The sequence below is a fragment of the Taeniopygia guttata genome, chromosome 35 (genome assembly GCF_048771995.1).
Source record: "Taeniopygia guttata chromosome 35, bTaeGut7.mat, whole genome shotgun sequence".
In the NCBI taxonomy this organism is placed as follows: domain Eukaryota; kingdom Metazoa; phylum Chordata; class Aves; order Passeriformes; family Estrildidae; genus Taeniopygia; species Taeniopygia guttata.
The window spans coordinates 1,274,417-1,302,172 of record NC_133060.1 but is presented as its reverse complement, the minus strand read 5'-3'; the positions used below and the strand labels follow the sequence as shown (position 1 = coordinate 1,302,172).

At 66.4% G+C, this 27,756-nt stretch overlaps 2 protein-coding genes across 2 annotated transcripts in view; one reads left to right on the top strand and one right to left on the bottom strand.

Annotated features, from left to right (window-relative positions):
* The first annotated feature begins 619 nt into the window (after positions 1-619).
* Positions 620-26,621, top strand: PRRC2A (proline rich coiled-coil 2A). Its single transcript, XM_072921037.1, has 23 exons — positions 620-788; positions 2,340-2,442; positions 2,526-2,589; positions 3,854-4,000; positions 5,766-5,874; positions 5,982-6,049; positions 7,108-7,247; positions 7,345-7,432; positions 7,538-7,721; positions 9,285-9,618; positions 11,167-11,360; positions 13,575-13,890; positions 14,640-14,841; positions 14,932-16,787; positions 18,081-18,280; positions 19,822-19,912; positions 20,514-20,593; positions 21,605-21,781; positions 22,654-22,824; positions 24,775-24,851; positions 25,123-25,308; positions 25,411-25,476; positions 26,215-26,621. Exons 1-22 carry the CDS (start codon positions 753-755, stop codon positions 25,412-25,414), a joined length of 4,827 nt encoding a protein of 1,608 aa, XP_072777138.1. The 5' UTR covers positions 620-752; the 3' UTR covers positions 25,415-25,476; positions 26,215-26,621.
* The window catches only part of BAG6 (BAG cochaperone 6), a 28,817-nt gene continuing 27,679 nt past the window's right edge, over positions 26,619-27,756 (bottom strand). The window contains 1 exon segment of the mRNA XM_072921016.1: positions 26,619-26,800. Coding sequence (XP_072777117.1) covers positions 26,675-26,800 — 126 coding nt within the window. The 3' untranslated portion in view covers positions 26,619-26,674.

Sequence of the window (27,756 nt, the reverse complement as noted above, 5' to 3'; positions counted from 1 at the left end):
GGGTCCCAGGGGCAGTTTGGGGGTCCCAGGGGCCATTAAGGTCCTTGGGGGTCCCAGGGGCAGTTTGGGGGTCCCAGGGGCAGTTTGGGGGTCCCATTGACCTTGGGGGTCTCAGGGGCAGTTTGGGGGTCCCATTGACCTTGGGGGTCTCAGGGGCAGTTTGGGGGTCCCAGGGGCAGTTTGGGGGTCCCATTGACCTTGGGGGTCTCAGGGGCAGTTTGGGGGTCCCATTGACCTTGGGGGTCCCAGGGGCAGTTTGGGGGTCTCAGGGGCAGTTTGGGGGTCCCAGGGGCAGTTTGGGGGTCTCAGGGGCAGTTTGGGGTCTCAGGGGCAGTTTGGGGGTCCCATTGACCTTGGGGGTCTCAGGGGCAGTTTGGGGGTCTCAGGGGCAGTTTGGGGGTCCCAGGGGCAGTTTGGGGGTCTCAGGGGCAGTTCGGGGGTCTCAGGGGCAGTTTGGGGGTCTCAGGGGCAGTTCGGGGGTCCCAGGGGCAGTTTGGGGGTCTCAGGGGCAGTTTGGGGGTCTCAGGGGCAGTTTGGGGGTCCCAGGGGCAGTTTGGGGGTCCCAGCCCATGACAGGGGGGTGACCCCGTCCCTGCCGTGCCCCCCACCCCAGGCGCCCCCCGCCATGGGCTGCAGAGCCTGGGCAAGGTGCCCACCCGGCGGATGCCGCCCCCCGCCCACCTGCCCAGCCTGAAGGCCGAGAACAAAGGCAACGACCCCAACGTGGCCCTGGTGCCCCGCGACGGCTCGGGATGGGCCAGCCGCAGCGACCCCCAGGACCCCCGCAGGTGGGACCCCTCCCCAAAAATGGGGGGGCACTGGGGAACCTCGGGGGGCGTGGGGGAACCTCGGGTGGGGCAGCTGGAGTGACCCCCCGAGACCCCCGGGGTTGGGGAGGGGGTTTGGGGTGGGCAGTGACCCCCCAAATGGGTGGGGAGGGGGCTTGGGGTGGGCAGTGACCCCCCAAATGGGTGGGGAGGGGGCTTGGGGTGGGCAGAGTGACCCCACTGAGAATGGGGAGGGGGCTTGGGGTGGGCAGTGGGATGGACCTGAGAAAGGGGAGGGGGCTTGGAGTGGGCAGTGACCCCCCAAATGGGTGGGGAGGGGGCTTGGGGTGGGCAGAGTGACCTCCTTGAAATTGGGGAGGGGGCTTGGGGTGGGCAGAGCGAACCCACTGAGAATGGGGAGGGGGCTTGTGGTGGGCAGAGTGACCCCACTGAGAATGGGGAGGGGGCTTGGGGTGGTCAGAGTGACCCCACTGAAATTGGGGAGGGGGCTTGGGGTGGGCAGAGTGACCCCACTGAGAATGGGGAGGGGGCTTGGGGTGGGCAGTGAGCCCCAAAATGGGTGGGGAGGGGGCTTGGGGTGGTCAGAGTGACCCCCTGACCCCACTGAAAATGGGGAGGGGGCTTGGAGTGGGCAGAGTGACCCCACTGAGAATGGGGACGGGGCTTGGGGTGGGCAGTGACCCCCCAAATGGGTGGGGAGGGGGCTTGGGGTGGGCAGTGACCCCCCAAATGGGTGGGGAAGGGGCTTGGGGTGGGCAGTGCGAACCCATTGAAATTGGGGAGGGGGCTTGGGGTGGGCAGTGACCCTCCCAAATGGGTGGGGAAGGGGCTTGGGGTGGGCAGAGTGACCCCATTGAAATTGGGGAGGGGGCTTGGGGTGGGCAGAGTGACCCCACTGAAATTGGGGAGGGGGCTTGGGGTGGGCAGAGTGACCTCCTTGAAATTGGGGAGGGGGCTTGGGGTGGGCAGTGACCCCCCAAATGGGTGGGGAAGGGGCTTGGGGTGGGCAGAGCGAACCCATTGAAATTGGGGAGGGGGCTTGGGGTGGGCAGAGTGACCCCACTGAGAATGGGGAGGGGGCTTGGGGTGGGCAGAGTGACCTCCTTGAAACTGGGGAGGGGGCTTGGGGTGGGCAGAGTGACCCCACTGAGAATGGGGAGGGGGCTTGGGGTGGGCAGAGTGACCCCACTGAAATTGGGGAGGGGGTTTGGGGTGGGCAGTGACCCCCCAAATGGGTGGGGAAGGGGCTTGGGGTGGGCAGAGTGACCCCCTGACCCCAGTGAAATTGGGGAGGGGGCTTGGGATGGTCAGAGTGACCCCCTGACCCCTCTGAAATTGGGGAGGGGGCTTCGGGGACACCGGTGGGGGGAATTTGAGGTCCCCCAGAACGGGGCGGAGTGTCCAGAACCCCCATTACTGGGGGGCTCCTGGGGGTCTCAGGGGATTGATGGAGACCCCAGACCCAATACTGGGGGTCTTGGGGGGTGTGTGGGGGTCAGCCGGGGGTCTCGGGACCCCTCCCCAAAACCGGCTGCCCCCCACCCCCCCCAGTTCCGAGCCCTCCGCCCCTCCGCCGCCGCCGTCGCCGTCACCGCCGGATTCGCAGCCGCCTGCGAGCGCCACCGGGGGGACGCGGACCCCCGGGACCCCCGAGGTGGGTGAGACCCCCGCCCGCCCCTCCCGCTCCCCCCAACCCCCTCCTCCCCCTGCTGACCCCTCCCCAAATTCTCCCCGCAGAACCCCCCACCGCCGCCAAGCGCGGCAAAGTCCTGGGCGCAGGCCAGCGGTTCCCCCGCCGATGGTGAGATTTTGGGGGGACCCCCCCACCCCACGACCCCCCCCCAAACATCGGGGGCTCCCCCTGACCCCTCACCCAGGCTTTGGGGAGCCCCCCTACCCCGTTTTTGGGGTGCTCACCTGGGGTTTGGGGAGCCCCCCACTCCGGTTTTGGGGTGCTCAACTGGGGTTTGGGGATCCCTGTGCCCCCCACCCCGATTTTGGGGATCCCTGTGCCCCCTCACTCCAGTTTTGGGGTGCTCATTGAGGTTTGGGGATCCCTGTGCCCCCCACCCTGAGTTTCGGGGATCCCTGTGCCCCCCCACTCCAGTTTTGGGGTGCTCATTGAGGTTTGGGGATCCCTGTGCCCCCCACCCTGAGTTTCGGGGATCCCTGTGCCCCCCCACTCCAGTTTTGGGGTGCTCAACTGGGGTTTGGGGAGTTCTGTGCCCCCCACCCCAATTTTGGGGATCCCCTGTGCCCCCCACTCCAGTTATGGGGTGCTCACTGGGTTTTGGGGATCCCTGTGCCCCCCACCCTGATTTTGGGGTGCTCATTGAGGTTTGGGGATCCCTGTGCCCCCCACCCTGAGTTTCGGGGATCCCCTGTGCCCCCCACCCCGATTTTGGGGATCCCTGTGCCCCCCACTCCAGTTTTGGGGTGCTCAACTGGGTTTTGGGGATCCCTGTGCCCCCCACCCTGATTTTGGGGTGCTCATTGAGGTTTGGGGAGTTGTGTGCCCCCCACCCCGATTTTGGGGATCCCCTGTTCCCCCCCACTCCAGTTTTGGGGTGCTCGCTGGGTTTTGAGGATCCCTGTGCCCCCCCCCCCCGATTTTGGGGATCCCTGTGCCCCCCACTCCAGTTTTGGGGATCCCCTGTGCCCACCACCCCGATTTTGGGGATCCCTGTGCCCCCCACTCCAGTTTTGGGGATCCCCTGTGCCCACCACCCCGATTTTGGGGATCCCTGTGCCCCCCACCCTGATTTTGGGGATCCCTGTGCCCCCACTCCAGTTTTGGGGTGCTCATTGAGGTTTGGGGATTCCTGTGCCCCCCACCCCGATTTTGGGGTGCTCACTGGGTTTTGGGGATCCCTGTGACCCCCCCTGATTTTGGGGTGCCCCCCAGGTGCCAGAGCGCCCCCCCTCCCGGGCCGGTTCTCACGGGAGGAGTTCCCCAGTTTGGGGGGCGCTCACTGGGGTCTGTGCCCCCCACCCCGGGTTTTGGGGTGCTCATTGGGCTTTGGGGATCTCTGTGCCCCCCGCCCTGATTTTGGGGTGCCCCCCAGGTGCCAGAGCGCCCCCCCTCCCGGGCCGGTTCTCACGGGAGGAGTTCCCCAGTTTGGGGGCGGCCGCCGAGCGGGGGAGGGGCGGCCGCGAGCGGGGGGGCGCTGCCGACGCGTCGGGTGGGCGCGCACCGAGCCCCCGCCCCCACGGTGAGTGACCCCCCCAAAACCCCTGGGACCCCCCAAAACCATCCCTGGACCCCCCCAAAACCCCTGGGACCCCCCAAAATCCCTGGGACCCCCCCCAAAACCCCTGGGACCCCCCAAAACCTGCCACGGACCCCCCCAAAATCTGCCCCAGACCCCCCCCCAAAATCCCTGGGACACCCCAAAACCCCTGGGACCCCCCAAAACCCCTGGGACCCCCCAAAACCTGCCCCAGACCCCCCCAAAACCTGCCCCAGACCCCCCCAAAACCTGCCATGGACCCCCCCAAAACCTGCCCCGGACCCCCCCAAAACCTGCCACGGACCCCCCCCCCCCAAAACCCCTGGGACCCCCCAAAACCCCTGGGACCCCCCAAAATCTGCCCCAGACCCCCCCCACCCATCATGGGGGTCTTCAGTCTCACGTCAGGACACCCCTGGGACCCCCCTGGAACCCCCAGGACACCCCTGGGACCCTCCATGACACACCTGGGACCCCCCAGGACACCCCTGGGACCCCCTGAGACCCCCCCAGGAAATCCTTGACCCCTCTGGGACCCCCCCAGAGGCCCCTGGAACCCCCCCAGAGACCCCCAGAAGCCCCCCTGACCCCTCCAGAGACCCCCAGACCCCACCAGAGGCCCCCAGAACCCCCCCAGAGACCCCTAGAACACCCCCAGGACCCTCCTAGACCCTCCTGGAGATCCCCCAGAGACCCCCAGAACCCCCCAGAGACCCCCAGAAGCCCCCCTGACCCCTCCAGAGACCCCCAGAACCCCCTCAGACCCCCCCCCAGAGACCCCCAGAGACCCCCAGAACCCCCCAAGACCCTCCTGGAGATCCCCCAGAGACCCCCAGAACACCCTCAGAGACCCCCACAACCCCCCCAGAGACCCCCAGAAGCCCCCCTGACCCCTCCAGAGACCCCCAGAACCCCCTCAGACCCCACCAGAGACCCCCAGAAGCCCCCCAGACCCTCCTGGAACCCCCCCAGAGACCCCCTGAGCCCCCCAGACCCCCCTGGAACCCCCCCCAGACCCCCCTGGAACCCCCCCCAGAGGCCCCCAGAACACCCCCAGGACCCCCCCAGACCCTCCTGGAGACCCCCCAGAGACCCCCAGAAGCCCCCCTGACCTCTCCAGAGACCCCCAGACCCTCCTGGAACCCCCCCAGAGACCCCCAGTACGCCCCCAGAGACCCCCACGACCCCCCCAGACCCCTCTGGAACCCCCCAGAGACACCCCAGAACGCCCCCAGACCCCTCCAGAGACCCCTGGAACTCCCCTAGAGACCCCCAGAACCCCCCCAGAGACCCCCAGGCCCCCACAGAGACCCCCAGAACCCCCCCAAAGACCCCCAGAACCCCCCCAGAGACCCCCAGAACACCCCCAGACCCCCCCAGAGGCCCCCGGAACCCCCCCAGAGACCCCCAGAATGCCCCCAGACCCCCCAGAACACCCCCAGGACCCCCCCAGACCCTCCTGGAGACCCCCCAGAACGCCCCAGACCCCCCTGAAACCCCCCCAGAGACCCTCAGAGACCCCCAGAACCCCCCTCAGAGACCCCCCAGAATGCCCCCAGAGACCCCCAGACCCTCCCCAGACTCCCCCAGAGACCCCCAGTATGCCCCCAGAGACCCACAGAAGCCCCCCTGACCCCTCCAGAGACCCCCAGACCCCCCTGGAACCCCCTCCCAGAGACCCCCAGAACCCCCCCAGACCCCCCCAGACCCCCCCGAGCCCCCCAGGATGACCCCGTGCCCCCCGCAGGCGGCAGCTGGCGGGAGGGGCGCGGGGCCGAGGAGCCGCCGGCCGAGTTGGGGGGAGCCCCCCCGGGCCCCCCCATTTTCCCCCGTACCGGGGGGTGATGCCGCCCTTCGTGAGTATCCCCCCTCCCCAAAATCCCCAAAACCTCCCCAAAATCCCACGTGGGGGGGGAGGGGGGGCTCCCGCTGATTTTGGGGTGTCGCTCCTCCCCCCACGCAGATGTACCCCCCGTACCTGCCCTTCCCGCCGCCCTACGGGCCCTTCCGCGGCCCCGACGCGCAGCAGAGGTGAGTGGGGGTCCCCAAAATCCCCCCCGGCACCCCGAATCCTGCTACCTGACACCCCAAATACCCCCGGCACCCCAAATTCTCCTGCCCGGCACCCCGAATTCTCCTCCTGCCTGACACCCCAAATACCCCTGGCACCCCAAATCCTCCTGGCACCCCGAATTCTCCTACCTGACACCCCAAATACCCCCGACACCCCAAATTCCACCCAAAACTCCAAATCCTCCTGACACCCCAAATCCTCCTGACACCCCGAATTCCACCCAAAACCCCAAATCCTCCTGCCTGACACCCCAAATCCTCCTGACACCCCAAATACCCCTGGCACCCCAAATTCCACCCAAAACCCCAAATCCCACCCGGCACCCCGAATCCTCCTGCCCAGCACCCCAAATCCCCCCGGCACCCCGAATTCTCCTCCCCTGCACCCCAAATTCTCCTGCCCGGCACCCCAAATCCTCCTGACACCCCAAATCCTACCTGACACCCCAAATCCCACCCAAAACCCCAAATCCTCCTGTCTGGCACCCCAAATCCCCCCGGCACCCCGAATTCTCCTCCTGCCTGACACCCCAAATTTCACCCAAAACCCCAAATTCTCCTCCTGCCCGACACCCCAAATCCCCCCGGCACCCCAAATTCTCCTACCTGACACCCCAAATCCTCCTGGCACCTCAAATCCTCCCTGGTGCCCCGAATTCTCCTGCCCAGCACCCCGAATCCCACCCAAAATCCCAAATCCTCCTGCCTGACACCCCAAAGCGCCCCAGCACCCCAAATCTTCTTCCCTGACACCCCAAATCCCACCCCAACCCCCCAAATCCCACCCCTGAGACCCCAAATCCCACCCCGACACCCCAAATCCCACCCCTGACACCCCAAATCCCCCCCAACCCCCCCAATTCCCCTCAAGACCCCCCCCCAAAAACCCCCAAAACCCCCAAATCCCCCTCCCCGCTCCCTCCCACCCCCTCCCCAAATTCCCCCCCAAAACCCCTCGTGAGGTTTTTCGGGGGTCTCCCCTCCCGCCCCCCAACACCGCCGCCCCCTCCCCACAGATTCCCACGGCCGGGGGGTCCCCGTGGGGCGCCGGCCCCGCCCAGGGGGGGGTCCCCACCCTCGCGCCCCCCGGTTCTGCGCCAGGACGAGCTGCGGGAGTTCGACGAGCTGGACCAGGAGAACGACGAGGGCTGGGCAGGTTCGGGGGTCTCGGGGGGTCTCGGGGGGCTTTGGGGGGGCTTTGGGGGGCTCGGGGGGCGCCGTGGGACCCCCACCCACATTTCCCCCCCCGCCAGGAGCCCACGAGGAGGTGGATTACAGCGAAAAGCTGAAATTCAGCGACGAGGAGGACGGGCGGGAGGAAGACGAGGATGATGATGAGGGGTGAGACCCCTCCCCAAATTTATTAAAAAAACAACAAAAACGGGGGAAATCCCCCCAAAATTTACCCCCCACCTCTAACCCCCCCCTCGTTTTGTGCCCCCCCAGGAAGGAGAAGGAGCCCCCGGCCCCTCCCGAGGCGCCGCCCCCCCCGAAGGAGGAGCCCCCTCCCCAAAAAGCCGCCCCCGAGGGGCCCAAGGAGCCGCCGCCCCCCCCGGCCCCGCCCGCCCGGGCCCCGCCCCCGCCCCCGCCCCCCAACCGCGGCAGCTGGGCCACGCCCAACGAGCTCCCGGTGAGTGCGGCACAGGTGTGCCCAGGTGGGGTGGTACAGGTGTGATACAGGTGGGTACAGGTGTGATACAGGTGTGTACAGGTGTGATACAGGTGAGCCCAGGTGTGCCAGTACAGGTGTGATACAGGTGTGATACAGGTGGGTACAGGTGTGATACAGGTGGGTACAGGTGTGTACAGGTGTGACCAGGTGTGTCACTCAGGTGTGATACAGGTGTGCCCAGGTGTGCCCAGGTGGGTACAGGTGTGATACAGGGGGGTACAGGTGTGATACAGCTGTGCACAGGTGTGATACAGGTGTGCCCAGGGGGGTACAGGTGTGATACAGGTGGGCATAGGTGTGCCCAGGTGTGGTACAGGTGTGCTCAGGTGCAATACAGGTGAGTACAGGTGTGCTCAGGTGTGCTCAGGTGTGATACAGGTGGGTATAGGTGTGATACAGGTGTGTTCAGGTATGGTTCTGGTTGGGTACAGGTGTGATGCAGGTGTGTACAGGTGGGTACAGGAGTGATACAGGTGAGTACAGGTGTGATACAGGTGTGGCCAGGTGCGTCACACAGGCATCCTTAGGTGTCAGGTGTCCAAGGTGTGTCACACAGGTGTTACACAAGTGTCCATAGGTGTCACACAGGTGTGTCACTCAGGAATTTCCCTATAGGACAAGGCGTCGCACCGGCAGGCGGTGCCGTTAGCTCAGGTGTCACTCGGGTGTCACACAGGTGTGTCACACAGGTGTCACTCAGGTGTGTCACTCAGGTGTCCCCAGGTGTGTCACACAGGTGTTACACAGGTGTGCCCAGGTGTGTTACACAGGTGTCCCAGGTGTGTCACACAGGTGTGCCCAGGTGTGTCCCTCAGGTGTCTGTAGGTGTCACACAGGTGTCCTAGATGTGCCCAGATGTGTCACTCAGGTGTGCCCAGGTGTGTCACACAGGTGTGTCACTCAGGTATTTCCCTGTAGGACGAGGCGTGGCACCGGCAGGTGGTGCCGTTAGCTGAGGTGTGCCCAGTATCACACAGGTGTGTCACAGGTGTGTCACAGGTGTGTCATACAGGTAATTCCCCACAGGACGAGGACGAGGCGTGGCACCGCCGCCGCCGGCAGAGCTGCGCCGAGCTGTCGCAGGCCGTGGCGCGGGCGGTGCCGTTAGCTCAGGTGTCACTCAGGTGTCACTCAGGTGTCACACAGGTGTGCCCAGGTGTGTCACAGGTGTGTCACACAGGTGATTTACCTGCAGGACGAGGACGAGGCGTGGCGCCGCCGCCGCCGGCAGAGCTGTGCCGAGCTGTCGCAGGCCGTGGCGCGGGCGGTGCCGTTAGCTCAGGTGTCACTCAGGTGTACCCGGTATCACACAGGTGTGTGCCCAGGTGTGCCCAGGTGTGTCACACAGGTGTCACACAGGTGTGCCCAGGTGTGTCCCTCAGGTGTGTCACACAGGTGTGTCACACAGGTAATTTGTCACAGGATGAGGATGAGGCGTGCCGTGGGTGGTGCCATTAGCTCAGGTGTCAGGTGTCACTCAGGTGTGTCACACAGGTGTGTCACACAGGTAATTCCCCGCAGGACGAGGACGAGGCGTGGCGCCGCCGCCGCCGGCAGAGCTGCGCCGAGCTGTCGCAGGCCGTGGCGCGGGCGCGCCGCCGCCGCGAGGCCGAGGAGCGCCGCATGGCCGAGCAGCGCCGCGCCGCCTGCGCCGAGAAGCTCAAGCGCCTGGACGAGCGTTTCGGGGTCCCCCCCGACCGCCGCCCCCCGGCCGCCGCCACCCCCCCGACACCGCTGCAGCCCCCCGGCCCCACCGAGAACCCCCCGGGACCCCCCGAAGCGGCGCCCGGGACCCCCGAGCTCGGCACGGAGGCGGCGGAGAAGCGGGAGGAGGAGGAGAGCGGAGGGGGAGGAGGTGGGGTTGGGGATTTGGGGGGTTTGGGGGGGATTTGGGGAGATTTGAGGGGGATTTGGGGGGGTTTGAGGGGCTTGGGGGGGTTTGAGGGGATTTGGGGGGTCTGGGGGGGGTTTGGGAGGGATCTGGGGGGGATATGGGGGGTTTTGAGGGTGATTTGGGGGGGGTTGGGAGGGATTTAGTGGGGATTTGGAGGGGTTTCGGGGGGTTTGGGGGAGATTTGGGGGGGGTTTGGGGGAGATTTGGTGGGGATTTGAGGGGGTCGGGGGGGGCTTGGGGGGGTTTTGAGGGGAATTGGGGGAGATTTGAGGGGGTTTGGGGGGGATTTGGGGGGATTTGGGGGGGTTTGAGGGGGATTTGGGGGAGATTTGGTGGGGATTTGGGGGGTCTGGGGGGGTTTGGAAGGGATTTGGGGGGGTCTGGGGGGGATTTGGAGGGTTTTCAGCGGGTTTGGGGGAGATTTGGGGGGGATTTGGGGGAATATGGGGGGGTTTTGAGGGAATTTGGGGAGATTTGAGGGGATTTGGTGGGGATTTGGGGGGTTTGGGGGGGATTTGGGGGGATTTGAGGGGGATTTGGGGGGGTTTTGAGGGGATTTGGGGGGATTTGAGGGGGATTTGGGGGGGACTTGGGGGGGTTTTGAGGGGATTTGGGGGGATTTGAGGGGGATTTGGGTGTGTTTGAGGGGATTTGGGGGAGATTTAGGGGGTCTGGGGGGGGTTTGGGGGGGTTTTGAGGGGATTTGGGGGAATTTGAGGGGTTTTGGGGGGGGCTTGTGGGGGATTTGGGGTGATTTAGGGAAGATCTGGGGGCGTTTGGGGGGAATTTTGGGGCGGTTTGGGCAGGATTTGGGGGATCTGGGTGGGATTTGGGGGGGATTTGGGGGTCTGGGTGCGCACCTGGGGCTGTGGGTGGGGTTTTGGGGGGCGTTTGGGGCTCTGGGGGGGATTTGGGGGTCTGGGGGTGCACCTGGGGCTGCAGGTGGGGATTTGGGGGAGATTTTGGGGGGATTTGAGGGGGATTTGGGGGGGTTCGAGGGGATTTGGGGGGATTTGAGGGGGATTTGGGGAGGATATGAGGGGATTTGGGGGGATATGGGGGAGTTTGGGGGGGATTTAGAGGGGATTTGGAGCGGTTTCAGCGGGTTTGGGGGAGATTTGGGGGGGATTTGGGGGGTCTGGGGGAGATTTGAGGGGGATTTGGGGGGGTTTTGAGGGAATTTGGGGGGCATTTGAGGGGATTTGGGGGGGGTTTGGGGGGGATTTGGGGTGATTTAGGGAAGATCTGGGGGCATTTGGGGGGAATTTTGGGGCGGTTTGGGGGGGATTCGGGGGTCTGGGTGTGCACCTGGGGCTGTGGGTGGGGTTTTGCGGGGGGGTTGGGGGGGATTTTGGGGAGATTTTGGGGGTCTGGGGGGATTTGGGGGAGATCTGGGGGGTTCTGGGGTGTGGATTTGGGTCTGGGGGTGGATTTGGGTCTGGGGGTGCTCTCCCATCGAGCCGGGGGGCACAGAACCCCCCCTGACCCCCCGAATTCCCCCCCAAACAGAAGCAGCGGGGCCGGAGGCGCCCCCCGAGCCCCCCGAGGAGCCCCCCCCGGCCCCCCCGGCCGCGCCCCCCAAGGGGGACCCCAAAAGCGACGGGGGAGGGGCGGCGCCCCCCCGGCAGCCCCCCCCGGCCCAGCCCCCCGCGTACCCCAAATTCCAGAAATCGCTGCCCCCCCGATTCCAGCGGCAGCAGCAGGTGGGAAATTGGGGAGGGGGCTGCGGAATTGGGGAGGGGGATGGGGGATTGGGGAGGGGGCTGGGGGATTGGGGAGGGGGATGGGGAATTGGGGAGGGGGCTGGGGAATTGGGGAGGGGGATGGGAATTGGGGAGGGGGATGGGGGATTGGGGAGGGGGATGGGGAATGGGGAGGGGGATGGGAATTGGGGAGGGGGCTGCGGAATTGGGGAGGGGGATGGGGAATTGGGGAGGGGGCTGCGGAATTGGGGAGGGGGATGGGGAATGGGGAGGGGGATGGGGAAATAGGGAGGGGGATGGGGAATTGGGGGGGGGCTGCGGAATTGGGGAGGGGGCTGCGGAACTGGGGAGGGGGATGGGAAATGGGGAGGGGGCTGTGGAATTGGGGAGGGGGCTGGGGAATTGGGGAGGGGGCTGCGGAATTGGGGAGGGGGCTGCGGAACTGGGGAGGGGGATGGGGGATTGGGGAGGGGGATGGGGAATTGGGGTCCCAGTTTGGGGGTCTCAGGCTGTGCCCCCAATTTGGGGGTCTCAATTTGGGGTCCCAATTTGGGGGTCTCACCCCATATCTCCAATCTGGGGGTCCCAGTTTGGGGGTCTCACCCCGCGCCCCCAATTCGGGGGTCCCAATTTGGGGTCCTGGTTCGGGGGTCTCACCCCATGCCCCCAATCCGGGGGTCCCAATTCGGGGGTCCCAATCCGGGGGTCCCAATTCGGGGGTCCTAATTTGGGGGTCCCAATTCGGGGGTCTCACCCCACGCCCCCAATCCCGGGGTCCCAATTCAGGGTCCCAATTTGGGGGTCTCAGTTCGGGGGTCTCACCGCGCGCCCAATTTCGGGGGTCCCAATTTGGGGGTCCCAGTTTTGGGGTCCCAGTCTGGGGATCCCAGTTTGGGGGTCCCTGTTCGGGGGTCTCACCCCACGCCCCCAATTTGGGGGTCCCAATTTGGGGGTCTCTGGGCAGGGGTCTCAGGCTGTGCCCCAATTTGGGGGTCCCAGTTTGGGGGTCTCACCCCACATCCCCAATTTGGGGTCCCGGTTTGGGGGTCTCAGTTCAGGGGTCTCACCCTGCGCCCCCAATTTGGGGGTCCCAATTCGGGGTCCTAGTTTGGGGGTCCCAGTTCGGGGGTCTCACCCCACGCCCCCAATCCGGGGGTCCCAATTTGGGGTCCCAATTTGGGGGTCCCAATCCGGGGGTCTCACCCTGCGCCCCCAATTTCGGGGGTCCCAATTTGGGGGTCACAATTCGGGGGTCTCAGTTCGGGGGTCTCATCCCGCGCCCCAAATTTGGGGGTCCCAATTCGGGGGTCTCACCCTGCGCCCCCAATTCGGGGGGTCCCAATTTGGGGGTCTCAGTTCGGGGGTCTCACCCCGCGCCCCCAATTCGGGGGGTCCCAATTTGGGGGTCCCAGTTTTGGGGCTCCCAATTTGGGGGTCCCAGTTTGGGGGTCTCAGTTCGGGGGTCTCACCCCGCGCCCCCAATCCGGGGGTCCCAATTTGGGGTCACAATTTGGGGTCCCAATTCTGGGGTCTCACCCCGTGCCTCCAATTTCGGGGGTCCCAATTTAGGGGTCTCGGTTTGGGGGTCTCACCCCACATCCCCAATCCAGTGGTCCCAATTCGGGGTCCCAGTTTGGGAGTCCCGGTTTGGGGGTCTCACCCCGCACCCCTAATTTTGGGGGTCCCAGTTTGGGGGTCTCACCCCACATCCCCAATTTGGGGGTTCCAGTTTGGGGGTCTCATTCCACGCCCCCATATTTGGGGTCCTAATTCGGGGGTCTCACCCCACATCCCCAATCCGGGGGTCCCAATTCAAGGGTCCCAGTTTGGGGATCCCAGTTTGGGGGTCTCACCCCGCGCCCCCAATTTCGGGGTCCCAGTTTGGGGATCCCAGTTTGGGGGTCCCAGTTTGGGGGTGTCAGGCTGTGCCCCAATCCGGGGGTCCCAGTTTGGGGGTCTCACCCCGCACCCCCAATTTGGGGATCCCAATCCGGGGGTCCCAGTTTGGGGGTCTCAGTTTGGGGATCCCAGTTAGGGGGTCCCAGTTCGGGGGTCTCACCCCGTGCCCCCAATTTCAGGGTCCCAATTCGGGGGTCCCAGTTTGGGGGTCTCACCCCATGCCCCCAATCCGGGGGTCCCAGTTTGGGGGTCCCGGTTCGGGGGTCTCACCCCACATCCCCATTTCGGGGGTCTCACGCCGCGCCCCCTCCCCAGGAGCAGCTCCTCAAGCAGCAGCAGCAGCAGCAGCAGCAGTGGCAGCACCACGGGCCCCCCCCGACCCCCCAAACCGCCCCCCAACCTCTGGGGGCTTTGGGGGCGGGGGTCCCCCCGCCTGCCCCCGGCCCCGCCGCCGCCCCCCAGGCCCCCCCCGGGCCCCCCAAATTGTTCGGGGCTCTGGGGAGACCCCCGGCCCTGCCCCAGTTGGGCTTCGACCCCCGCTGGGTGATGCTGCCGCCCTACGTGGACCCCCGGCTGCTGCCCCCCCGAGCCCCCCACCTGGACTTCTACCCCCCCGGCGTGCACCCCTCGGGTGAGGAGGGGTCCTGGGGGGCGTTTGGGGGGCTTGGGGGGGTCCTGGGTGGGGTTTGGGGTGGTCCTGGGGGGTTTGGGGGCTCCTGGGGAGAGTTAAGGGGGTCCAGGGGGGCTCAGGGGCATCCTGAGGGGCTTGGAGGGGTCCTGGGAGGGGTTTGGGGGGGTTTGGGGGGTCCTGGGGGGGTTTTGGGGGTCCTGGGTGGGGTTTGGGGGGATTGGGGGGGGGTTTGGGGGGTCCTGGGTGGGGTTTGGGGGGATTGGGGGGGGTTTGGGGGGTCCTGGGGGGGTTTGGGGGGGTCCTGGGTGGGGTTTGGGGGGTCCTGGGGGGGTTTTGGGGATCCTGGGTGGGGTTTGGGGGGCTTGGGAGGGGGTTTCGGGTGGTTTCGGGGGGTTTGGGGGGTGCTGGGGGGGGTTTGGGGGGGTCCTGGGTGGGGTTTGGGGGGGTCTTGGGGGGCGTTTGGGGGGCTTGGGGGCCTTGGGTGGGGTTTGGGGGGTCCTGGGTGGGGTTTGAGGAGCTTGGGAGGGGGTTTCAGGTGGTTTCGGGGGGTTTGGGGGGTCCTGGGGGGGCGTTTGGGGGGTCCTGGGTGGAGTTTGGGGGGCTTGGGAGGGGGTTTCAGGTGGTTTCGGGGGGTTTGGGGGGTCCTGGGGGGGGGTTCTGGGAGGTCTCACCCCCCAGAGGGGATATTTGGGGGGGGGTCTCCCCCAGAACCATTATTTGGGGAGGGGTCTCACCCCGTGCCCCCCCAGGCCTGCTGCCCCGGGAACGCTCCGACAGCGGCGGCTCCGCCTCGGAGCCCCCCCCGGGCCCCCCCCCGCGGGACCGCGGGACCCCCCCGGGGGACCCCAAACCCTCCTGGGGGGGGGGCGAGGCCTTCACGACCCCCCCCGAACCCCGGGGGCTGCCCCCCGCCCTGCGACCCCCCCCCGGCGACGACGAGAAGGGGCTGCGGTGAGTGGGGAGGGGGATTTTGGGGGGAATTTTCACCTTTTTGGGTTTTTCTTCCTTTTTAACCCCATTTTTTTTTGCCCCCCCCCCCAGGAGTGAGACCCCCCCCATCCGCCTGCGGGACCCCGGCGCGCCCCCCCCTTACTCCTACCCCCCCTTCGAGAACGGGGGGGGCCCCCCTTTACCCCGTTTCCCACCCCCCCCCACCGAAGACCCCTCCCCAAAAACCCCCCCCCGCCCCTGGACCCTCCCCCCGGCCGCGCCCCTCCCCCCGCGCCCCCCCGAACCCCAAAACGCCCCCGACGGGACCCCCCCCCCAGAACCGCCGCCCCCCCCGGGCGCCGCCGCCCCCTCCCCCTCCCCCTCCTCCTTCAAGGACCCCCCCCCCAAAAAGCCGCCCCCTCCCCAAAAACCCCCCAAGGAGGAGGGGGGGGGCGCCGGGACAGCGCTGGGGGGTCCCCCCAAAGAGGAGGTTGTGGGGGGGGGCTCACGGCGCCCCCCCCGCGCCCCCCACGACCCCCACAAACCCCCCCGCGGTGGGGGTGGGGGTGGGGGGGGGTCGCGCACCGAGACCCGCTGGGGACCCCGGCCCGGGGGGGCGCCCCCCCCCCGCCGCGGCGCCCCCCACCCCCACCACGAGGAGCCCCCCGAAAAGGGGGCGCCCCCCCCCCAGCGGCGGGCGGGGCCCATCAAGAAACCCCCCCAAAAAGACGAGGTGGGGGGAGGGGCCAACGAGGAGACCCCCGCCCCTCCCCCACCCACCAAAGACCCCCCGAAACCCCCCAAAACCAAACCCGCCCCCCCCCACCACAAAGACCCCGGCGCTCCCCCGGGAGGGGTCGGTGGGGGGGGGTCCCCGCGTGGGGGGCGGCGGCGGGATGGGGACCCCCCCCACTCCGGGGGGGGTGGGGGTGGGGGTGGGGCGGGGGTCCCGCGTGGGGGGCGCCCCCGGGGGGGGGAGTTCTTCGCCCGGGGCCGCGGGTTCCGTGGGGGTTACGGGGGGCGCGGCCGCGGGGGGGGGGGGTCCGGTGGGTCTGGGGGCTCCACCCGCGGCCGCCCCCACCCCCACCACGCCCAGCGGGAGTTCCGCGGGTTCCGGGGACCCCCCCCCAATTCCGGGGACCCCCCCCCCGGCGCGGCGGAGGCGCGGAGCGAAGGCTCCGAGTACGAGGAGGAGCCCCCCCGGCGGCGGCTCCGCGGCTCCGACAGCTCCGACAGCGGAGACCCCCCCCCAACACCGGGACCCCCGCCCACCCCGGGACCCCCGCCCGCCCCGGGGCTGCCCCCCCGCGCCCCCCGCGGCCGCGTGTTCACCCCTCGGGGGGTCCCGTCCCGCCGCGGTCGTGGGGGTGGCGGGGGGGTCACCGCCGCTCCCAACTGGAGCCCCCCACCCACAATTTCCTCCCAGCCACCCCCCGCCGTTTCTCGTGGGGGAGGGGGCTCGGAGCGACCCCCCCGGCGGCGGCGGCACGGGAGGGGGCAGCAGCAGCAGGATAAACCCCCCCGGTTCCGCCGCTTGCGCCAAGAGACCCCCGCCCCACCCCCCCGGGCAGCCCCTCCCCCACAGCCTTCCTCCTCCTCCTCCTCGCCGCCCCCTCCCCAAAACGCCGCCCCCCGGCGCCCCCCCCGCTCCCCCGAGCACAACTCGGACCAGTGGGAAACGGCCTCGGAGAGCTCCGACCTGGGGGGGCGGCGGGGGGGACCCCCCGACCGCGACCCCCCCGCCCCCGGGGGGCCCCCGGCTCAAGGACCCCCTCCCCAAAATTCCGCCGGCGCCCCTCCCCCCCCCCCAGCCCCCGCCTGGCCAAGCGGAGCTTCTCCAGCCAGCGGCGCTCGGGGGGACCCCCCCCCCAAAGCTCCCCCCAGCCCGGGGGGGGCCGCGGGGCGGGCGGGGGGCGCGGCGGGAGGGGGGGCGACAAGAGGGGGTGGCCCTCGCCCCGAAATCGCAGGTGAGATGGGGGATGGGGGTGGGTTGGGGGATTTGGGGAGGGGGGCTTGGGTGGATGGGGGGTGGGTTGGGAGGGGGTTGGGGGGGGTTTGGGGGGGTTTTGGGGTCCTGGGGGTGGATTTTGGGGGTTCTGGATGGGGTTGGGGGGATTTTGGGAGGGGTTTGGGGGGTCCTGGGTGGGGTTGGGGGCGTTTTGGGGGGGATTTTGGGGGTCCTGGGAGTGGATTTTGGGGGTCCCTGATGGGGTTGGGGGAATTTTGGGGGTCCTGGGCAGGGGTTAAGGTTGGATTTTGGGGGTATAAGGGGGATTTTGGGGGTCCTGGGATGGATTTGGAGGGATTTTGGGGGTCTCAGAGGGGATTTTGGGGGATTTTGGGTGTTCTGGATGGGGTTGGGGGGATTTTGGGGGGGGATTTTGGGGGTCCTGGGTGGGGTTGGGGGGATTTTGGGGGGGATTTTGGGGTCCTGGGGGGGGATTTTGGGGGTCCTGGGTGGGGTTGGGGGAATTTTGGGGGTCCTGGGCAGGGGTTAAGGGGGGATTTTGGGGGTTTAAGGGGGATTTTGGGGGTCCTGGGAGGGATTAGGGGGGATTTTGGGGGGGGTTTGGGGGTCCTGGGGGTGGATTTTGGGGATCCTGGGTGGGGTTGGGGGGGTTTTGGGGGTTCTGGGTGGGGTTGGGGGGATTTTGGGGTGGTTTTGGGGGTCCTGGGCAGGGGTTAAGGGGGGATTTTGGGGGTCCGGGGGGGGATTTGGAGGGATTTTGGGGGTCTCAGAGGGGATTTGGGGGGGATTTTGGGGGTCCTGGTTGGGATTAGGGGGATTTTGGAGGGGATTTGGGGGTCTCAGAGGGGATTTTGGGGGTCCTGGGGGGATTTTGGGGGGCTCTCAGAGGGGATTTTGGGGGTCTCGGAGCAGATTTGGGGGTGGTTTTGGGGGGGTCTCAGAGTTAATTTGAAAGGGATTTTGGGGGGGATTTTGGGGTGATTTCGGGGGTCTCAGACGGGATTTGGGGCTGATTTCGGGGGTCTCAGCACTAATTTGGGGCTGATTTCGGGGGTCTCAGAGTTAATTTAGGGCTGATTTTGGGGGTCTCAGAGTTAATTTGGGGCTGATTTCGGGGGTCTCAGAGGGGATTTGGGGAAAGATTTTGAGGGGCGATTTTGGGTGTCTCGGTGTGAATTTGGGGCTGATTTCGGGGGTCTCGGCACTAATTTGGGGCTGATTTCGGGGGTCTCAGCATTAATTTGGGGCTGATTTTGGGGGTCTCTCACCCTCCACCCCTCTCCCCCCCCAGCCGAACCAGCGAGGACCCCCCGGGCCCCCCCCCCAATTCCGGGGCCCCCCCCCCGGGGCTGGCGCTGCCCCCTCCCCCCTCGGCCGTGTTCCGCCTGGACCGGGTGGTCCCGAGCGACCCCGGGGGGATCCGCAGGGCCCTGGCGGGGCTGGGGGCCAAGGCCGGGACCCCCGCCCCAGGGCTGCCCCCGGCGCCCCCAGGTACGGACCCCTCCCCTAATTACAGCCCCCTCCCCTAAATATCCCCAAACCCCCCCAGTATGGACCCTTCCCCTAAATAACCCCAAACCCCCCCGGTACAGACCCCTCCTCTAAATAACCCCCCCAAAACTGCCCCCCCCGCCCTGGGGCTGCCCCCGGCGCCCCCAGGTACGGACCCCTCCCCAAATTACAGCCCCCTCCCCTAAATAACCCCAAACCCCCCCAGTATGGACCCCTCCCCTAAATAAATACACCCCCAAACTGCCCCCCCCGCCCCGGGGCTGCCCCCGGCGCCCCCAGGTACGGACCCCTCCCCAAATTATACCCCCAAACTGCCCCCCCCCGCCCCGGGGCTGCCCCTGGTGCCGGCAGGTACGGACCCCTCCCCAAATTATACCCCCAGTATGGACCCCTCCCCTAAATAACCCCAAATCCCCCCAGTACGGACCCCTCCCCAAATTACAGCCCTGGTACGGACCCCTCCCCTAAATAACCCCCCCCAGTACGGACCCCTCCCCTAAATAACCCCAAATCCCCCCAGTACAGACCCCTCCCCTAATTACAGCCCCAGTACGGACCCCTCCCCTAAATAACCCCCAGTACGGACCCCTCCCCAAATTACAGCCCTGGTACGGACCCCCCCCCCTAAATAACCCCCCCAGTACGGACCCCTCCCCAAAATACACCCCCAAAACTGCCCCCCCCACCACAGGAACAGACCCCCCCCGAGCCCCCCACCCCAATTTTTTCCCCTTTTCTCCCCCAATTCCCCCCCTAGAGCCCTCCACCCCCAATTTTCTCTCCCCCCCAGAGCCCCCACCCCAATTTTCTCCCCAATTTTTCCCCCAATTTCCCCTCCCCCCTGTGCCCCCCACCCCCAATTCCCCCCCCCAGAGCCCCCCACCCCAATTTTCTCCCCTTTTCTCCCCCAATTCCCCCCCCGTGCCCCCCACCCCCATAACCCCCCGTTTTCTCCCCCAAATTCCCCCCCCCGTGCCCCCCAACCCCAATTTCCCCCCAGAGCCCCCCACCACAATTTTCTCCCCTTTTCTCCCCCATTTTCTCCCCCCGTGCCCCCCACCCCCCATTTTCTCTCCCCCCAGAGCCCCCCACCCCAATTTTCTCCCCTTTTCTCCCCCAATTCCCCCCCCCCGTGCCCCCCACCCCAATTTTCTCCCCTTTTCTCCCCCAATTTCCCCCCCAGAGCCCCCCACCCCAATTTTCTCCCCTTTTCTCCCCCAATTCCCCCCCCCAGAGCCCCCCACCCCAATTTTCTCCCCTTTTCTCCCCCAATTCCCCCCCCCAGAGCCCCCCACCCCAATTTTCTCCCCTTTTCTCCCCCCAGCCCCCCTGGAGCCCCCCCTGGGCCCCCCCCTGGGCCCCCCCGGCGCCCCCCGCCCGGGCCTGGGGGGGTTTTTGGCCAAACGGCGCCAGAGACCCCAAAACCAGGTGAGGGGGAGGGGCGGGAGCGGTGGGGGAGGGGTCCGGGGGGGCTCCCCCCACCCCCACCCCCCCTCTGACCCCCCCCCCCATCCCCCCAGGACCCCCTGGGATTTGGGGACCCCCGGCAGGAGGGGCCGGGGGAGGCGCAGGGGCGGCTGAGCCCCCCAGTATGGAGCCAGCTGGGCACCAGTAAGGGACTGGGACAAACTGGGAGGGACTGGGGGGGGACAGGGAGGGGATTTGGGGGGGACTGGGACAAACTGGGAGGGACTGGGGGGCACTGGGAGGGACTGGGAGGGGATTGGGAGGGACTGGGAGGGGATTGGGGGGGACTGGGAGGGGATTGGGGGGGGATTGGGGGGGACTGGGAGGGACTGGGACAAACTGGGAGGGACTGGGGGGGACTGGGAGGGGATTTGGGGGGGAACTGGGAGGGGATTGGGGGGGGACTGGGATGGAACTGGGAGGGACTGGGAGGGAACTGGGATGGAACTGGGAGGGACTGGGAGGGAACTGGGATGGAACTGGGAGGGACTGGGATGGACTGGGGGGCACTGGGAGGGGATTGGGAGGGAACTGGGAGGGGACTGGGGGGGACTGGGAGGGGATTTGGGGGGGACTGGGACAAACTGGGACAAACTGGGACAAACTGGGAGTTACTGGGGGTTACTGGGGGGTTACTGGGAGTTACTGGTATTTACTGGGGGTTACTGGGGGGTTACTGGGAGTTATTGGGGGGTCACTGGGGGGGGTTACTGGGAGTTACTGGGGGTTACTGGGGTCCCCCCAGGTGCCCCCCCCAAGCCGCTGGTCCCGGGGCAGCCCTGGATGGAGCCCCTCCCCCCACTGGGGGAGCCCGGCAGCCCCGAGGTAACTGGGAGCACTGGGAGGGACTGGGAGGGACTGGGGGGGACTGGGGGGGACTGGGGGGACTGGGGGATACTGGGGGGATGTTGGGGGGGCACTGGTGGGGTCCCCAGGGGGTCCCGGTGGTCACTGGTGGATACTGGTGTATACTGGGGGGTCCCAGGTATATATTGGGGGATCCCAGTGGATACTGGGGGGTCCCCTGTGTATACTGGTATATACTGGTGGATACTGGGGGGTCCCCAGTGGATATTGGGGGGGTCACTGGGGGGTCCCTTGTATATACTGGGGGGTCCCGGTGGATACTGGTGGATACTGGGGGGGGTCATTGGGGGGTCCCGGTGGTCACTGGGGGGTCACTGGTGGATACCAGTGGATACTGGGGGGTCCCCGGTGGTAACTGGTAGATACTGGTGTATACTGGGGGGTCTCTTGTATATATTGGGGGGTCCCCGGTGGTCACTGGTGGATACTGGGGGGTCCCCTGTATATATTGGTGGATCCCCTGTATATATTGGGGGGTCCCCTCTATATATTGGGGGGGCACTGGTGGATGCTGGTGGGTACTGGGGGGTCCCCTGTATATATTGGGGGGTCCCCTGTATATACTGGGGGGTCCCCTCTATATATTGGGGGGTCCCCTCTATATATTGGGGGGGCACTGGTGGATACTGGTGGGTACTGGTGGATACTGGGGGGGTCCCCGGTATATATTGGGGGGTCCCGGTGTATATTGGGGGGGGTCACTGGGGGGGGGGTCACCAGTATATATTGGGGGGGGTACTGGGGGGTTCCCAGTGGATACTGGGGGGGTCCCTGGTGTATATTGGGGGTCCTGGTGGTCACTGAGGGGTCACTGGTGAATACCAGTGGATACTGGTGGATACTGGGGGGGGTCCCCGGTGGTAACTGGTAGATACTGGTGTATACTGGGGGGTCTCCTGTATATATTGGGGGGTCCCGGTGGATACTGGGGGGGTCCCCGGTGGTCACCGGTGCCCCCCCCCGTCCCAGCCCAGCCCCCCCGACAGCGGCGTGGAGCTGAGTGGGGACTCGGGGGTCTGCAGCCAGCGCAGCTCCCCCGACGGGGGTCTGCAGCCCCCCGAAACCGCCCGGGACACCCCCCGGGACACCCCCCAACCGCGCTGCCGCCGCCCGGACCCCCGCCCGGACCCCCGCCCGGACCCCCAGGTACGGGGCGCCCCAAAAAGGGGGTTGGGACCCCAAAAATCCAACATTCAAACCCGAAAACTCGGTGTTGGGACTCCAAAATCCGGTGTTGGAACCCAAAAATTCAACATTGGGCCCTAAAAATTCAACATTGGACCCCAAAACTTCAACATTGGACCCCAAAATCTGACATTGGACCCCAAAAATCCAACATTGGACCCCAAAATCTGACATTGGGCCCCAAAAATTCAACATTGGACCTCAAAACTTCAACATTGGACCCCAAAATCTGACATTGGGCCCCAAAAATCCGGCATTGGACCCCAAAATCTGACATTTGACCCCAAAAATCTGGTGTTGGAACCCCAAAAATTCAACATTGGGCCCCAAAAATTCAACATTGGACCCCAAAAACTCAACATTGGACCCCAAAAACCCAACATTGAACCCCAAAAATCCAACATTGAACCCCAAAACCCGACCCTGGGGGGGCTCAGGGGTGCCCTGAGACCCCTCCCCAAATTCGGGCACCCCAAAAATTCAACATTGAACCCCAAAAATCCCACATTGGACCCCAAAAATTCAACATTTGACCCCAAAAATCTGGCGTTGGAACCCCAAAAATCCAACATTGGACCCCAAAAACCCAACATTGGTCCCCAAAAACCCAACATTGAACCCCAAAAATTCAACATTGGTCCCCAAAAACCCAAACCTGGGGGGGCCAGGCCTGCCCTGAGACCCCTCCCCAAATTCGGGCACCCCAAAAACCCAACATTGGACCCCAAAAACCCGACATTGGACCCCAAAAACCCGACATTGGACCCCAAAACCCGACCCTGGGGGGGTCAGGTGTGCCCTGAGCCCCCTCCCCAATTCCCTGCCCCCCCCAGGTTTGTGGGGCGCCCCCCGCGCCCCCCCCGGGCCCCATCGGCACCGAACGCTCCCAGCGGGGCCGGAACCCCCCCGAGGCCTGGGGGGGCCCCCCCAAACCTGAGGGGACCCCCCGAGAGGAGGAGGAGGAGGAGGAGGAGGAGGAGCGGCACCCCCAGAGCGGGGAGGGGGTGAGCAGGGGGGTTTGGGGGGATTTGGGGTAAAAAACGGGGATTTGGGGTCAGAAATGGAGATTTGGGGTAAAAAATGGGGATTTGGGGTAAAAAATGGGGATTTGGGGTCAGAAATGGGGATTTGGGGTGAGAAATGGGGATTTGGGGTCAGAAATGAGAATTTTGGGGTCAGAAATGGGGATTTTGGGTGAGAAATGGGGATTTGGGGTCAGAAATGAGGATTTGGGGTGAGAAATGGGGATTTTGGGTGAGAAATGGGGATTTGCGGTGATAAATGGGGATTTTGGGGTCAGGAATAAGGATTTGGGGTCAGCAACGGGATTTGGGGTGAGAAATGGGGATTTGGGGTGAGAAATGAGGATTTGGGGTGAGAAATGGGGATTTGCGGTGATAAACGGGGATTTTTGGGGTCAGGAACAGGGATTTGGGGTCAGGAACGGGATTTGGGGTCAGAAATGGGGATTTTGGGTCAGAAATGGGGGTTTGGGGTGAGAAATGGGGATTTTCGGTCAGGGATGGGGATTTTGGGGTCAGAAATGAGAATTTTGGGGTCAGGAATGGGATTTGGGGTCAGAAATGGGGATTTGGGGTCAGAAATGGGGATTTTGGGGTGACAAATTGGGATTTGGGGTCAGAAATGGGGATTTTGGGGTGAGAAATGGGGATTTTGGGTGAGAAATGGGGATTTGGGGTGAGAAATGGGGATTTGGGGTAAAAAATGGGAATTTGGGGTCAGGAACGGGGATTTGGGGTGAGAAATGGGGATTTGGGGTTAGAAATGGGGATTTGGGGTTAGAAATGAGGATTTGGGGTCAGAAATGAGACCTTTGGGGTCAGAAATGGGGATTTTGGGGTCAGAAATGAGGATTTGGGGTCAGAAATGAGGATTTTGGGGTCAGAAATGGGGATTTTGGGGTCAGAAATGAGAATTTTGGGGTCAGAAATGAGGATTTTGGGTCAGAAATGGGGATTTGGGGTCAGAAATGAGAATTTTGGGGTCAGAAATGTGGATTTTGGGGTCAGAAATGAGGATTTTGGGGTCAGAAATGAGGATTTTGGGGTCAGAAATGAGAACTTTGGGGTCAGAAATGGGGATTTTGGGGTCACCGCCGGGTGGGGGTGGGTTTTGGGGGGGGTCTCACCCCGTTTCCCTCCCCCTCCCCCAGCTCGGAGCCCCCCGGCCCTGGGAGCTGCTGCCGGGGGGGGGTCCCGAGCCCCCCCCCAAAATCGACCCCCGGAGCCCAAAGGGCCCCCCCGGGACCCCCCCGAGAGCGGCCGGGGGGGGGACGGAGCCGCCGGGCAGGTCCGGGGGGCTGGGGGGGGTTTGGGGGGTCTGGGGGAGTTTGGGGGGCTTTCAGGGGGGATTTGGGGGGCCTGGGGGGATTTTGGGGGGGTTTTGGGGGGTCTGGGGGTTTTCTGGGGGGGGGTTTGGGGGGTCTGGGGGAGTTTGGGGGGGTTTGGGAGGGTCTGGGGGTGTTTTGGGGGGTCTGGGGGGATTTGGGGGTTCTGGGGGGGGTTTGGGGGGTCTGGGGGGGTTTGGGGGGCTTTCAGGGGGGATTTGGGGGGGCTGGGAGGAGTTTGGGGGGGTTTGGGGGGGTTTGGGGGTGTTTTGGGGGCTCTGGGGGTATTTTGGGGGGGTATTTTGGGGGGTCTGGGGGTGTTTTGGGGGTGCTGGGGGGGGGTTTGGGGGGTCCGAGAGGGGGTTTGGGGGGGTCTGGGGGGATTTTGGGGGGGTTTCGGGGTATTTGGGGGGGGTCTGGGGGGTGTTTTGGGGTGTCTGGGGGGGGGTTCAGAGGGGGTTTGGGGGGTTTTGGGGGGAGTTTGGGGGGTCTGAGGGGATTTGGGGGGTTTGGGGGTGTTTTGGGGGGTTTGGGAGGGGTTTGGGGGGTCTGGGGGGTCCCATGGGCCAGACCTGACCCCTCCCCCACCCCTCCCCCACCCCCACAGGTGCCCCCCCCCGCCATGGAGCCCCCCCAGGGCAGCGGCGGCTTCCGGCCCGAGACCCCCACGGTGCCGCCCTACAGGTGGGGGAGGGGCACAGCTGGAATTGGGGGAGGGGCACAGCTAGGATTGGGGGGAGGGGCACATTTGGGGGGAGGGGGAGACCTGGGGATGGGGGGAGGGGCACTCCAGGGGGGAGGGGCACATTTTTGGGGGGGAGGGGCACAGATGGGGGAGAGGCACACCTGTGGGGGGAGGGGCACATTTGGGGGGGAGGGTCCCACCTGATGTCTCTGTATGTGGTGGGGGAGGGGTCCCCACGCCTGACCCCTCCCCCCCCGCCCCTCCCCCCAGGCCGGTGCTGGTGGCGGGGGCGGGGCTGCCCCTCCCCCCCCTGAAGAGCCCCTTCCTGGAGCTGCCGGGCCTGGGGGGAGGGGCGGAGCTGGCCAAGCTGGGGGGGGCGGGGGGGGGGGTCCTGTACCCGCCCCTCCCCCCTTCCTCTACGGCCCCTTCGGCCCCGACCCCCCCCCCGTGCTGCAGGTGAGTGGGGGAGGGGCGGGGGCCCCCCGGGCGGGGGGAGGGGCGGGGCTGACGCGGCCACGCCCCTCCCCTCCCCCACCTCCCCCTCCCCCACCCGGACAGGTGAGGCAGGAGCTGCCCCCTCCCCCCTCGGAGTTCTACGGGCAGGGCCAGGGCGGCTTCCCCCAGGTGAGGGGGGGAGGGGCGGCTGGGGGGTGGGGGAGGGGCACAATCACCGATGGGGGGGAGGGGCAGATTGGGGGGGGAGGGGCACACCTGGGATTGGGGGGAGGGGCAGATGGGGGTGGGAGAGGGGCAGATGGGATTGGGGGGGAGGGGCACACACACCTATGGGAGGTGGGGGAGGGGCAGATGGGATTGGGGGGAGGGGCACACACACCTATGGGGTGGGGGAGGGGCAGATGGGATTGGGGGGAGGGGCACACACACCTATGGGGGGTGGGGGAGGGGCACACACACCTATGGGGTGGGGGAGGGGCAGATGGGATTGGGGGGGAGGGGCACACACACCTATGGGGGTGGGGGAGGGGCACACACACCTATGGGGGGGGAGGGGCACACACACCTATGGGGGGTGGGGGAGGGGCAGATGGGATTGGGGGGAGGGGCACACACACCTATGGGGGTGGGGGAGGGGCAGCTGCGGGGGAAGGGGCAGCTTGGATGGAGGGGAGGGGCAGATGGGGGGTGGGGGAGGGGCTGATGGGGGGAGGGGCACACACCCCTGAGAGGGGGAGGGGCACACACACCTATGGGGGTGGGGGAGGGGCTGATGGGGGGAGGGGCACACACCCCTGAGAGGGGGAGGGGCACACACACCTATGGGGGTGGGGGAGGGGCACACCTGGGCAGGGTTCGGACTCACCTGCTCCGAGCCCCTCCCCCACCCTCCCCTCCCCCCCTCAGGTGCTGCTGCCGCTGCTGGAGCCCCCCCCGGGCCCTCCCCCCGCCCCCGTCCTCAACTTCGGGACCCCCCCCGCGCCGCCCCTCCCCCTCCTGCCCCTCGGCCGCCTCCTCGCCCCTCCCCCACGGCCCTTCGCCCCTCCCCCTCCCCCGCGCGGGCCCCGCCCTGAGCCCCCTCCCCCACCGGGGGCTCCCGCCCCTCCCCCACCCCCACCGGGGGGGTCCCACCGCCCCCCACAGTGACCCCCAAACCCCCCCCCCCAAAAATATTTATGCGGGTGGGGGAGGGGCCGCGCGTTAAGCCCCTCCCCCTCCCGCGTGGCCCCGCCCCCTTCGCGGGGGGGCGTGGCTTATTTCCCCTCCCCCACCTTTGATAAAGAAAAAAAATCGATAAAAACGATCAAAACTGAGTTCGGAAAAGCCCCAAAATGGAGGAAATTGAAGGGTGGGGGAGGGGCGGGGTTTATTTTGGGGGAGGGGTCGGCGGGCGGTGGGGGAGGGGCTCCCCGAAGGCGCGGTGGGCGCTGGGGAAGCGGCGGGGGCTGAAATCTGGGTCCTGGCGCAGGCGGCGGCGCAGGTCGGCCTGCAGCTGGGAGACCCCTCCCCAAATTAAACCCCCTCCCCGAGTTACCCCTGAAACCCCCTCCTCAAATTACCCCTGAAACCCCCTCCCCTAATTGCACCGAGACCCCCTCCCCGAATTAAACCCCCTCCCCAAGTTACCCCTGAAACCCCCTCCTCAAATTAAACCCCCTCCCCAAATTACCCCTGAAACCCCCTCCCCAAATTACTCCGAGACCCCCTCCCCGAATTACCCCCGAAACCCCCTCCCCAAATTAAACCCCCTCCCCGAATTGCACCGAGACCCCCTCCCCGAATTAAACCCCCTCCCCGAATTACCCCGAAACCCCCTCCCCAAATTACCCCTGAAGCCCCCAGCCCCATTCTGAAGCCCCCAGCCCCATTTCCCCAATTCCCCAGCCCCATTCTGAAGCCCCCAGCCTCATTTTGAAGCCCCCATTTCCATTTTCCCAAGCCCCCAGCCCCATTTGAAGCCCCCAGCCCCATCTGAAGCCCCCAGCCCCATGGGAAGCCCCCAGCCCCATTTCCCCGGTACCTGCTGCTGGTACCCCTCCTGCAGCCCGGCCTGGCTCAGCCCCCAGCCCCATTTCCCATTTCCATTTCCCCAAGCCCCCAGCCCTATGTGAAGCCCCCAGCCCCAATTCCCCGGTACCTGCTGCTGGTACCCCTCCTGCAGCCCGGCCTGGCTCAGCCCCCAGCCCCATGTGAAGCCCCCAGCCCCATTTGAAGCCCCCAGCCCCATTTGAAGCCCCCAGCCCCATTGGAAGCCCCCAGCCCCATCTGAAGCCCCCAGCCCCAATTCCCCGGTACCTGCTGCTGGTACCCCTCCTGCAGCCCGGCCTGGCTCAGCCCCCAGCCCCATTCCCCCAAGCCCCCAGCCCCATGTGAAGCCCCCAGCCCCATGTGAAGCCCCCAGCCCCATTTGAAGCCCCCAGCCCCATTCTGAAGCCCCCAGCCCCAATT